Here is a 13,124-nt window from a genome sequence, read left to right as displayed (position 1 = left end):
TACACGTGATGAAGAAATAAAACGTAGGAGTCTAGTAGAATAAATATTTTATTAATTTTGCAGTGAGATACACGATTCGAGTGATCAAATAATTTGAAGATGAAGACTGCGTAAAACAATGGGAAAGATAATTGAAAGGGAATGAGAAAAACTTTATTAATTTTGCAGTAAGATATACGAATCTGACGATCAAATAACTTGAAGAAAAACTGTGCAATAATGAGAAAAATAATTGAAAGATGTGAAAAAAAACGGTGGAAAAAGAAAGAAGGTAAGGAATTCATATTAAAGAAGAAAAGAAAGAAGCCGCTGTTGTGCAAATATCTGCGCATTGCGAGGCGACCGACAATCGCCGCAGATATTCATCGCTCTCAAACCTCCACGCAGTTGCGAATGATGGAATTATTAGTATTTGAATCACTGAAATACGGACGGCACGCCAAAACTATCGTTGATGAAAATACGAGGATACTCCAGCTCGAGTAGCATTTTCTCTCTTTTTGAAACGTCTTTATTCTACGTTTTTTAACTGACAGAATTTTTTTTTTAAATTGCCGAATAAAACTATGTATAAAATAAACGTACAAAAAAATAGATAGGTATAATGTTAGAAATAATTCTATTTTTCAGAGGTGTGTAAGAGTATTCTATATCATTAGATACCGCACAAATTTATGTATATTACGTATAAATTCCGTATAATTCCGTAATTCGTAAATTCTATATATTATTATAAATTCCGTTAATGAGGCACAAAGTAACTTAGAGTATCAAAGAGAAACGGTTCCGACAAGCTAAATCGTTTTCGCAGCTGATGAACATGAATCGACAAAAGACCCAGAACTGACTGTTTCTCAGGTAAAATGCAAGCGCGAAATTTCAATAGCTTCCAATTAGCGGCTGCAAAGCGCCGTGAAATAATGTAACAAATGCAATACATCTCACAATCAGCTGTATTATAATTAGCGACGAAATGGGAGACGCGTAAGCGTCCTCCTCTGTCACGATGGGGCGAGTATGAGAGAAACGTTTAACTTTCATTAGCGATTCTGCCTCGATACGAGAAAATGTATAAATTTCAAGAATGTAGTTATAAAACTCGTTAAACTTGAGGCTAAAAAAGGGGGAGTTAACTTTGAAAGTTAATATCCCGAGGGAGGGAGACTAGGTTACTCAAACTCCCGGTTAGTTAATAAGTACGAAAATCGGTAACTCTCCTTTTTCCCCTTTTAATCAGAGCCATGTGCCGCGGTTATAAATTGCCGCGATAATTTATCAATTTCATGTAGCATTATTTAAACCGCATTAAAAGTTCTCTCTCTCTCTCTCTCTCTTTTTTTTTTAGTATCGCGCAGTCTTTATGCGACATAAATTGTGTAAGAATGGCAAGCGATTCGTGCCACTTCTTATTGTATGCAGATTTTCCGTGACGATAAATTTTTACGAATTTGCAATAAGAACGTTCAACGACGCTTAACGTGACACGCGTTCGCATGGAAAATCGCATATCCGCTTTATCTGAAATAAAGTGCGAGAAACACATAAAACAATGGCAGAGTGACGCAGCGCCTAGCTTTTACGGCGCCGCTGTTAGTATCCGTAAAAATACTAGCTCGTTTTCGTGCCTCTTGGAACATGAAAGAACTCGTAAAGCAACCGTCCCGCATCGTTTGGCAGCCAAACATTTGGCGCGACTAGAATAGAAATGGGGGGCGAGGGAGGGACGTGTTGAAAAATTTCAATTGTCGTTCAGATCATAATTCTTACAGTATGTTTATCTCCGAAACCCTTAAGACATAATTTCTACGAGACTTAAGATTGCGATTCCTTTTTAAGGAGCCCTTTAGTCAGAACGTATGAATTTTCGCATAAAATTTATCGAAACATTATATATTTTAAAGCGATACGTGTATTAGATAAGTATATAATTTATTACGTTGTGATTATGTGCAGGCTCATTGTACGTGGCTCTCGATCGAACGTATTATGTGTAATAAAGGTTAATGAAAAAAACTTGATTTACTGTTATCTAATGTTATGTAAATCGCACGAGCGATAATACATTTATCATAAAAATTTATACAAAAAGTATGTCTGACATGTGGTAAATGTTGACGACGTTTGACGTAAATGTTACGAGTTAATTAATATAGATAAACGATTATCTCGAGAAAACACGAATATAATCAAGCGCGTTCTTAAAATAAAATAGATTAAATACGGATTAACTGATTGTGCCGTGTATTTAAAGATTAAAAATCTCAAATGATTCGACTTGTATCTTATCAATGAATGAAGCGGAGAAACACAGATTTAATTGAAACTACTGCCAGCATGTTTTCACATCTTATTACAGCAAATTCTATTAGTTCCACGAATGAAACGCAACGAGATTTCATTTTATTCGATAATTCGAGCATTAGTGCTTACAGTGGTACTGAAACGTCCATCAAGTTTCGTCACGTTTCGCAAGAATTTCGTTGCAACATAATTTTAATCCGTAACAATTTCGAAATAACGTAATTGCCGTGCACGAGACTGAATCGTGAGAGATATATGCATCCGTATTCGTATATATATATATGTGTAAGTATATACATGTGCACGTATATACCACACGAAAGCAGTTAAAGGGTCAATTCTGAAGAAATATCCCCGCTTATACGGGTTGTCACAAACGGAGGAAGATAAATCATCGCCTATGCACATGTCATATCCAGTCCGTTTCTACTGGCTGAACATATGCGTTCCGCATTCACTGACGTATGACAGAAGGAGAGACAAGGTGGGATAGAGAAAGAGACGGAGAGCTCTTATTCACGGTGGAGTGAATTGCTACGCGTAAATGCAGGAATTTATATTTCGGCGAGATAAACCGAAAAAGGAAAATGTCACCGACAGCTGAACCTTTCGACTGTCAATACGCGCCTTGTGGTTTCACGTCGAATCTAATGGCTGACTGTTGGATCAGTCGGTGTATTTTAATACACAGATCTTATTTATATCACTTAACAAAATTGCACAGTTGAAGATTTTGAAGAAACCCGAGTTAAATTTTCTTGCATTTTAAAAAAATATATATTTATGGCAATAATTTTTATATAAATTAATAAATAGTTTTTTTCAAACTGAGAACCATTTCTTTAAAATTCTCGGAATACTTTTCAGAAATATCAAGATATTTTCGCGAAAATTTGATGAAGAAAATTCTTTCAAAGATATCGTAAAACATGTCGATTGTGGCATCGCTATTGAACTCGAAAATATATTTGATGTCACCTTGATAAGAACACTGGAGTGACTCACGTTAGAACTATGCATTGTATATATCGCGATATGACTTTTTAATAAGCTTCGTTCGTTTCGTTATTTTGTAATGAGAGAAACTTTTATTTAACTGCCATTCAATCTTTCGCGCAAGTAAAAAATAATACACGCGCGTTTCTTTGCAGCTTTTGGAACTTTTATTATTGCATTTCATATCGCAAATAAACTAACAAATATGTGAGATACGATTAAACATACGGATGTGATAAATATCGCGCCGGACGCAATTTCGATCTCGTAAAAATTTCGCGATTCGCCGTACATCATCCCGCTTGGGAAAACTGTTATATGTTACCAATCTCCCGGGGATATTTCGAATCGCAATCTGCTATCACTCGCCAACAATCGATTTATTTCGCCGCTCGTCTCGTTTATCTTGTATTGTTTTCGTCGATGCGATTGGGCCGGCGACGATGCTTTTACGGGCGCGGATTATTTTTAGATCTCGGCGCCAATGTGTGTATTACAGGCGTTCTCTCTACGGCAATTCGATGATTTTTTCTTCTAACGGACGGTACCTAAACGACACTTTTTACAAAGAAAATTTTCAATCATATTTTTTACTACTTATTTTATATTTTATTTAAAGAAATATTGATAAAGTGTAAAATGTCGACACGGACAAGATTGTTCCTCAAACAACAATAGTTTTGAAATATTTCTAATTGAAAAACAATGTATCTTCCAATAAGTATTTGTGCTTACTTTGCAAGTAGACTGTATAAAGTAATTTATAAAAGTGTTAAAATGATTCTATTGTTCTTATGCATCGGACTCACGACTTCGTTAAATATAGGGATACATGTGCAGTTCGGAAAAGGACGAGGGAAAACGGCGAACACGCGAATCGATAAATTTGCAACAATACAGAAACGGACAGCGCCCTGTTCGTTTCCGTACTATAAGTGAGTTGTTTATCAAACGCACGATCCACATGTATTCAGTTCGAAATTAAAGGCGACGACTCGGATCAACGACCTCACTTGTGAATGTCTGAAATAATCGACGAATGAAAATTCTGACCGATTGTACGTTTCTTCGATTAATTCTACTATTACAAAGGGAGGTAAAGAGATCTTTTTATACATACATATGAAAATTCGCTTATTCATTTAAAAAAATATATATAATTTCTTCTCTATAAAATTAAATATATGAAACGCGAGATAATAATTGTTCGGTACTTTTGCGAGAGTAATTGAAATAAAATTTCGTTTCAATTTATTTGTTTAACAGGAATTTAATTTAATTAAAAATCTTGTGATATTTAGCAGGTTTAATATGATATTGCCGAAATTGCTCGCAATCAGCATATTCGTTTTATTCATTATTGTGCTCCTCTTTTACAAATCTAAAGTTGCATAATGCTGCATTATAATCAATAGATGACGAGAAAATGATAGGGACACGATATCACGACTCGCGTCGTACCTTGTGTGTTACACGACAAATTGGCCACGTGCATCTTGCAACACGTGCCGGCGACATCTCCGCCTTCCTTACATTTTATCGCGAAATGAAATCGAGAGACTTCCTGTTATACAAAAATGCATTACGCAGGAGGAACGAATGAATTGCGCGACGATACTCTAGGAAAGTAACTGTGGAGTTTTTGTCGCAGTATTATATTCCCGTTACAAACGCAAGAGCCAGATTGTACGTCATATCTTTGGTCTCCTTTTGAACTTCATCGCTTTTGCAAGCCGGTGACAATTATAATAGATGTAAATTCTCTTCGATCAATGTAGACGTAAAATTTCATCGATACAAAAACGTCCATATTATAATTTTAAATTTTCTTGGCTGGATTCAAACTCATGTAAAAGTTTTATACTTGTTTCTTTTAGGTTTAATTTATTTGATTTTTAAAATTATCTAAAAGAATTATTAGAATTATTTCACACATCCAAGAGAGACATTTTGGGGATTTTCACATTTATTTTCTTTACTTTACGTGATAGATTGGCGTCTCATTTTCCGGTGTTGCGAAAGTTGAATATAATGATCGTCGCGCTTAAAATACTGTAGTGTTATTTATGAGTAACGATGATCTACCTGACTTCTTCTATTTTTCCACATCACGCAATTGTCCACTAACGTAGTTGCACAACCGCAACGCACAGGAAGACTCGTGAATCGCCGGTATCCTGTTGTATTTAAATGTGTAATTGTAATTTGAATCGATACAATATTGCGAATGCAACATTATCATTCCGCCTCTGAGCCAGATGTTAATGAGCGACTCATCGCGTTTACATTCCGATTGATCGCATTTTCATCGATTATGCAATCGCATGTCACATGAGCTACAAATAGGATATTGTAATTCAAAAGAGGAGATTCTCTATGGTGCCAAAAACAATTGTAAATAATATGCAGGTGTTTCTCTCTATCTATTTAACGACTATTTAAGTAATTAAATGCGAAAGATTTACATTTCGATCACAGAGTAAGCTACCGGTAAGTTAAGTTTGCGCGTATCACATTTGTGAAATTCTAAGTACACGTATAACGCAAAGAGAGAATTATAAGCAGACCGTACGCGTGTCATTCACTCGTTCATCTTTTGAATCTGACACTCGACAGCCTTGATATTACCATGTTGTACGTATTACGGGATAGCGTTATCCATTAATTATAGAAGCTCATAATATGCACGAGGCGTATTCTGTTATCGCGCGGAAAATATCGATTTAAATACACGAGGAGAGGCCGGGAAAGGAAAGTTACGAAAATAATATTCGCGAGTATCAAGTAGCTATTACCAGAGTATGAGAAATTTAGTTACTTTCAGTTAAGTAATGGGCGCAGTAAGTTTCGTTCTCGTTTGCGTCACGCATGAATATGCATGATGCATGCATATGCATGGCAGTCTTCATAACACAGATGCATAAAAAGAGCGTGAAGCCGTTTACAAAAGATAACCTTGGATCAGAAGATACGACAAAAAGTTGCAGTGTATATTAATTCACATTGTGCGCGCGCCCTTTGTAACGGCAAGTGCTCGGACTCCTTTTTTTTAGCGCATTACGCACAAATGCCATTTTTTCTCCATAAACAACGAATTTTATTTAAACGTCGAAATGCATGGATTTTTAATAAATGTAAATTGATACGCACGATTTTTCTTCATAGAAATATGACGCTTATCTACTTTGCATTTATTTAATTTTAATATTGTCATTTAATTATCATAAACAGCGTACATAGGTATTCCGATTTGCAAACTCGATCGAGTCGAACAAAGTGAGTAAATCATTCTCGATTATTATTTCCATAAATGAGTAGCTCTCGAGATTTCTGCCGCAGCAGAAATAAATCTTTGTTTCTTCTTTTCACATTAGAATAGTTATCCGCATTGTTCTTTCGGTACACGGCATCGAAAGATGCATGATGCAGCTCTTCAATGGATCTTCTCTCCCCTCCTCTATCTTGCTCCCTTTTCTCCGACAAAATGCACAAAGAATAACACCTGATTACACGGAAAGCGCGAAATGAGATCGCTCGCGCGCGCAAAAGATATTGCGCGAATTCCGGCGCGATCGGCCCCGTGTCGCTTTCGCGAGGGCCGCATTTAGCGAGGGGATGCGGCGTCCTAGATTCGGCCAAGTCTGCTCCAACCAGTCGTTCAACCCTCGGCCTAGATTCGCCCCGTGCTGACGTCACTCACTATTCCACACGCAGGTGCTCGCGTCTCTGTATTAGTCGCCGATATCACGTTTACTGGCACACTGGCGAGCTGCCCGGCATTCACGCACAGGTATTCATACATACGCAAACACGTATACATACGCACGCACGACTACGTCATCCCCTGTGCAGTCTCGGAAACTCGAGACACCGACGGGGTGATGCGCGAACCAGGGCGCATTGTCCTCATCAGATCGTATTATGCAACTTCTCCCTCGATTCGTCGTCCCTTTTTCTCCCTTTTTTTCTTTCTCTCGCTCCTTCCTCCGGTTCTCTCGCGTCTGTTGCGTTCCTTCCTGTTCGAGTCGGTTTTTTTTATTGCCACGGCCAGATTCGTCGGTGTACTGCTTTATATACATTCATGCGCTTCGTTATGACAAGTGTGATTACGTCATTTCTAGAGACCAGTTGCGCGCCGAAAGTCTGTGTTGACATTAACTCGAAGCTGCTATTAGATCGGTGCAAGAAAAACTCACATTTTTTATCTCAAGTAAAGTTGAAATAACTTTGAATAATAATTTCTTATTAATCAAAATTAATTATAATTATTATTCATTATATATATGATTATTCACTCTTCAATACATTTTTGCCATTTATAGAAAATTTCTTCAATTCCCTATATATGAGAAATTTATAAATTAGAAAAGAGAAAAATAAAATTTAATAGAAAAATGATGAACTTTTTGCATCTAATATTTCAATGTTGAATCATAATTTATACTACAATATATAAACGAACGCCTAATATATAATGCTCTTTTTTCTCTTTGATATATCAGCTAATGCTAGCTAGTTTTAAGATTGCTGCAAATAAATTCGCATAGCACTTTTTCTTTCAATTGTCATTATAATAATGATTTTCACTGAATAATGGCGATATTATGCACAAACATTCCTATTATATCCGCTAAATATAAATAAATTATATAAACAGCAATGGCATTTATTTGTTGAGTTTGTGCGTTTGATAATAATTTCCACTTATAAATAGCTGAAAGAGAAAAATGATTGATGATAAAGGTACAAAAATAATAAATCTCTTTTGAATTCTGTTTTTCTGCAATAAATAACGAAATGCCATTTTGAAGTTAGATAACACATTTATTTTAAAATATCTCTCGTTCTTTCTCGGAAGCGAAATATTATTGATGAAAATTTTTTACCGTTTATAATGACGCTTCAGAATAATAAATACAGAATAATTTGATTACGAGTACATTCTTTTTATCCTGCAGCTTCATTATATAACAAGCGAGATTATACTAATTGTAAGTAATTAGATTAGTACATGTATATAATTAATTACATTATTTCATACGCTGTATTCTCTGAAATGTAATTTCCGTGAATTATGGAGATTATGTACACGTATCAGAATTTTGCATAAAGCTTTTTAAACTATGATAACAAGCTGAAAATAAGTGTTAATTCGAGCTGAAAATAAAATGTTAATTCGATAATATTATTGACATTTTGCAATTATACATATATTTTTACGAAAGTTCCTTTCCTCAATTTCGAATTTTATTTGTTTATCTGTTTTAGCTCACGGGTTTCCTTCAACAACCTGTTCCATACAGCAGCATGTCCGAGGTCCGAAAATACGTTGTCGCCAGATGGGATCCCGCATATAAGAACTGTCTTAGCATCGTTTTGCCGGATGGCTCGCTTCTTCTACAAGCCAGCAACGCTTACACGAGGGACCAGTGGTATCATTCGATCTTGTGGAAAGTACGTTAAAAAAGTATCATTGATATATTCAAATTACTTATATTAATATAATTATAGAGAACGTTACATTTTTTATATGAGGATAAATTATATTTATTTAAATAACAAGTTATATAAGTTATATAAGGTATTATTTCATATTAAAATTAAATTTTTAATTTGTAACGTTTTACTTGATTATATTGCTAAAATTTGCCTTTGCTTGCTTATTGCGTTGGTAGTGACAATAGAAAATGTTGGAAAGAAAAATAATTTTGATTTCTCATTTTGTTTAACTTGTAACATTTTAGGTGAACAATAGAGCACCGTATTTGTATTTTTTTTCGTGGTATTTGATTTTTTTTCCGAAAACGATCGATGTTATTCACGCGAATGCACAAACGTTGATATCAAATATTTTTTTCAATATTTTTCAATATATTTCGGCTCTCTCCGATGTTGATCGGCGGTTGAACGCCAGAAAACACGGTCGTTATTAACGTTTGACAATATAAGACTGAAACAGAAAGTAATAACGTCGCGTGAGGCAAACGTTCTCGATCGTCCCCAGCTGCATCAAATCTCCAGGATACGTCAATATTTTATGACAGTTGTAGTAGACAATATAATATCCGACAGACAAGTTAATAAGCAGCTTCTCGTGTCGCGGCTTTTACGAGTAGATCGCAGCGATTTAGATTGATCATAACGATTAATTGAATTTTATTGTTTATGGTGACGTATCTCCATTAGAAACATTGTCCATACATTGACAGTTGAATTAATTTTATTTAAAGAGAGGCAGTTATTTCATTTCAATGATTTATATTTAAATTAGAGTTAATCTTTAATATACGATTTCTTTAATTAATTATTCTTTGATGATATTGAAAATCGCAACATGATAGATCTGAAAAAGATAAGATTTCTACTATATTCATTATATTTAAATATATTACTTTATTATACATCACTTCATTTATTATAATAATCTTTCAATTAATAATCTTTCTTTTATTATAATAATTATTTATTATAATAATTATTTATTATAATAATACTTAATCATACATCTCTCTTCTCTCTCATCTGTAGAAACTTTCTTGCTTTCAAATTCTGATCAATGAATTTATTATTAAACAAACTGAGGTCATGGTAAGTCAAATCGATTTGTTTGTTCATCAGAAAAGCATCTTCAAATATCAACATCTGGTGTCTATGAGCACACGAGAAGAGGTAATATTGCGCGAGTTGCGCACCATGGTGGACTTCGCTCTGTGGACGCCGCTCCAGGACGAAAGGGTGGCGGGTGCTCCACTGGAGGCAGTCGCTAAACTGCTAGAGGAACCCAACGCGGATTCGGAGACAAACGCGAAGATCGATGGTGTCGTTCGCGATCGCAGGAGTTGGGCAGAGGCCGTGCTCTCTGTGGTGGCGCCTCTTCTGGAAAAGGCAGCCCCACCGATGGCTCTCGCGAGGGCACTCGCTAGACTGGCACAGCAGCATCCGCGATCGCAGCTGGTCCCGATGCTCGGCTCGGCGATCACGAGATGTCTGAAGCACACCGTTGACTTTGGCAAGTCGCCGGACATGAGGAAGTTGCTGCAGGTAAGCGCCGAAAAGTCGATGACACTATTTTCGTCTGGCGTTAGTTTAATTTACGGCTTGATTATACATCGAGTTTAGATCGAGAATCTATTAAACTTTTGCTATTCTAGTCATTTTAACTGTTTGACCGATTTATTATGATAAATAATATGCAATGTTGCTTTATATATCTATAGGTCTTCGTGGCGGCTTTGTACGAAAACAACGACGGCGAGCAGGCAATCAGAGACTACATCTCGTCGGTTCATGGGCCGGGTAGTGATTGTCCGCATCCAAGGGTACTTCCCAATCTCGTGTCCATCTGCGTCGCGGCTATATTTCACAGGCAAGTGTCATGTCCATTGTTACAAGCGAAAATCACAATTCCAGACTTTCAACAATGCCGTGGATTTTGCTCGCAGATTTGAAGTGTCGAGTCGCGTGTCGTCCAATAACGATAAGCCGCCGTCGTTGCCGCCGTTGCAGTGCTACTTGCTCGTCTTGAATATTGCGTAAGTATTGTATAACACGTACTCTTCGTTTATGTGTTTAATTATTTTGAATTTTCAGCTTTAAATTCGAGAAATAACATTTCAGATCGGAGTACTCCGATTGGCGTCCGGGTCTCGGGGCGCTCTTGCAGCCTGTCCCGTTTCCGGAAGAAGCTCTGGCCATGAGGGAAGTGCAGGAGTCCGTGCTGATGTGCGTGATGCAACGACTGGCAAAAGACCCGAGATGCATAGTGCATCGCATTCTGTTGCCCGTCCGAGAGCCGCGTCCAGGCTGGATCCATATCGCCGCGCCGTCCAGCCCAGCCTGTCCAGATCGCGGAGAGCTGTTCGGCGAGATGGTGAGAGATTCCAACTTGTCTTTTCCTCCGAAAATTACAGTCACATTTCGCGTATCGTTAAGGTCGTTTAACGCGCTTTGAAAAATAAAGACGAGCGGTTTTTTGGCTTTAAAAGTTTTATTAATCGGTTATAAAAAATAATTACACCTATAAAGATCCTTTCGCGCACGCATGCGGACAGTTTTTTTGATCTTAAATCTTTAATAAGACATGAAAAAACTCACAGAAAGACACGCGAGCGTGACGTTTATGTGTCTTCCTTTCTTTACGATCTCGTATAAAACATTCGTCTCTTTTAAACATACATTTGGGTCACACTCGGCGAGAGATATAAATATCTCTAACGGCAAATAGAGAGAGCGACGTGGACGGATATGCAATTATCGCGCTTATCGCTACCGAATTTATCCACACGTGAAATGATTATAGTACATTCAGTATATCTCGAGCGAGCCAGGCGTTTCGAATCACGTCTCTCCGGCCTCCTCGCGATAATACCACAATACCACAATAAGATTTGTTGTTCAGAAACAATTCATCTCGAGTAAATAGAGCGACGATCATTCTCACCCGACTCGATCGAGGGTCCATCTGAATATTCATGAATTAGCTCTTTTGAGGCTACGCGTGCGCGCGCGACTTCAATGAAACCTATATTGGCAGCATCCATTCCAATCTCTCGAATATTATCGCGGAACTGAATCGCCATCGCCGCGCGGAATTAATGAGGTCTGTCGTGATGATTGCGAGAAAGTGAATAGAACGGAAAGCGTTTCCCGTGAATTCGCGACGGATAAATTCGATCGAATAAATTTTATTCTGGATTATATAATCCTGATTTTATCGTCGAGGAATTTTAACAGGCAAATCGGAAGAGAACTATTTCCAATCTCTAGTCCAATCTAATTTATCTGTAACGTACAAATAAATATTACATAACGTGTAAATAGAGCTATTACTTTCACGTTAGCTGACAACTCTGCTGACATGTTGCTATCGGCGAAAGAGGTTCATCGCGTCCCTGCAAAAGCAAGCGGGGGATGATTGTATTTTACTGGCGGTGCGGGGTTGCGATGCCGCGCAAGAGGCGCTCTGCTTGATGCTCGAGTGGCGTTTACTGCCGAACGAGGAGGCGAGGCTTCAAATAGTCAACGCGTTGGAGTCTACGGAATCCGGGAAGGAGCGCTACGTCGCTCTCTGTCAGAGGCAGAAGAATCTGCAGGAGCTGGTAAGGAACGTCGCGAATCATTATTCCGGTAGGCGGTGCGGAAAATTGCGCGCCGCGTCTTCGAGCTTTGTGCCTTGTTTCTTTTGGATGAACGCGATGATAAACTATAGGCTCTTATCATGCTCATGTACGCTTATATGCGCGCGTTTGATCTTGTTCTTGCCAGCAACAAAAGGGCGGACCGCGTAAACTGACGTTGCCGGTGCGAGCGACCGACGCCGACGTCGCTCTTCTGCTGGGCGGTCGCGCCCTCGGTAATCTCGAGTGCCTCAGCTTAGCCTTCACCTCTGTGACATCCGCGTGCGCGGAACAGCTGATCAAGCTGCCGGCGCTACGATATTTGAATCTATGGGCCACGCAATTCGGCGACGCCGGCCTACAGATGATCAGCGAGCATCTGCAGAAGCTGCAGGTGCTGAATCTCTGCGAGACGCCCGTATCTGACAAAGGCATCTCTACGTTGGCCTGTAAGTATTCTGATTTCGAAGGGCTAGGAATTTAATAACAACTTAAATCGTCAGATTTGAAAAAAATTTATTAATAATTAATAATTTCAAACAGACTCAGTTTTGAAAAACGACTATTCATCAAGTCAAATATACATATAAGTTTTAGTTATCAAAGACCAAGAGTTGTATATTGAAGAGCATGTGATTGATTAGACAAATATCAATGAATATCATGAATATGAATGCATCATATCGCGTACGATAAAAAGAATGCAAGAAA

The 13,124-nt window shown here is 37.7% G+C and overlaps 1 protein-coding gene across 5 annotated transcripts in view; it reads left to right on the top strand.

Moving 5' to 3' along the window:
* The window catches only part of LOC145965962 (C-Maf-inducing protein), a 32,602-nt gene that overhangs the window by 16,160 nt on the left and 3,318 nt on the right, over window positions 1-13,124 (top strand). For all 5 annotated transcript variants that reach the window (XM_083089621.1, XM_083089602.1, XM_083089611.1 and 2 more), the window contains 7 exons: window positions 8,566-8,751; window positions 9,916-10,338; window positions 10,515-10,663; window positions 10,740-10,829; window positions 10,915-11,167; window positions 12,138-12,395; window positions 12,562-12,862. In XM_083089621.1, the coding sequence (XP_082945747.1) occupies window positions 8,566-8,751; window positions 9,916-10,338; window positions 10,515-10,663; window positions 10,740-10,829; window positions 10,915-11,167; window positions 12,138-12,395; window positions 12,562-12,862 (1,660 nt within the window). The remainder of the gene's footprint in view (window positions 1-8,565; window positions 8,752-9,915; window positions 10,339-10,514; window positions 10,664-10,739; window positions 10,830-10,914; window positions 11,168-12,137; window positions 12,396-12,561; window positions 12,863-13,124) is intronic.

Source organism: Camponotus vicinus, unplaced genomic scaffold (genome assembly GCF_025532165.1).
Source record: "Camponotus vicinus isolate PSW18456_S1 unplaced genomic scaffold, iyCamVici1.0 SCAF_1, whole genome shotgun sequence".
Classification (NCBI taxonomy): domain Eukaryota; kingdom Metazoa; phylum Arthropoda; class Insecta; order Hymenoptera; family Formicidae; genus Camponotus; species Camponotus vicinus.
The sequence above is the reverse complement of the archived record's forward strand: the minus strand, read 5'-3'. Positions and strand labels throughout refer to the sequence as shown.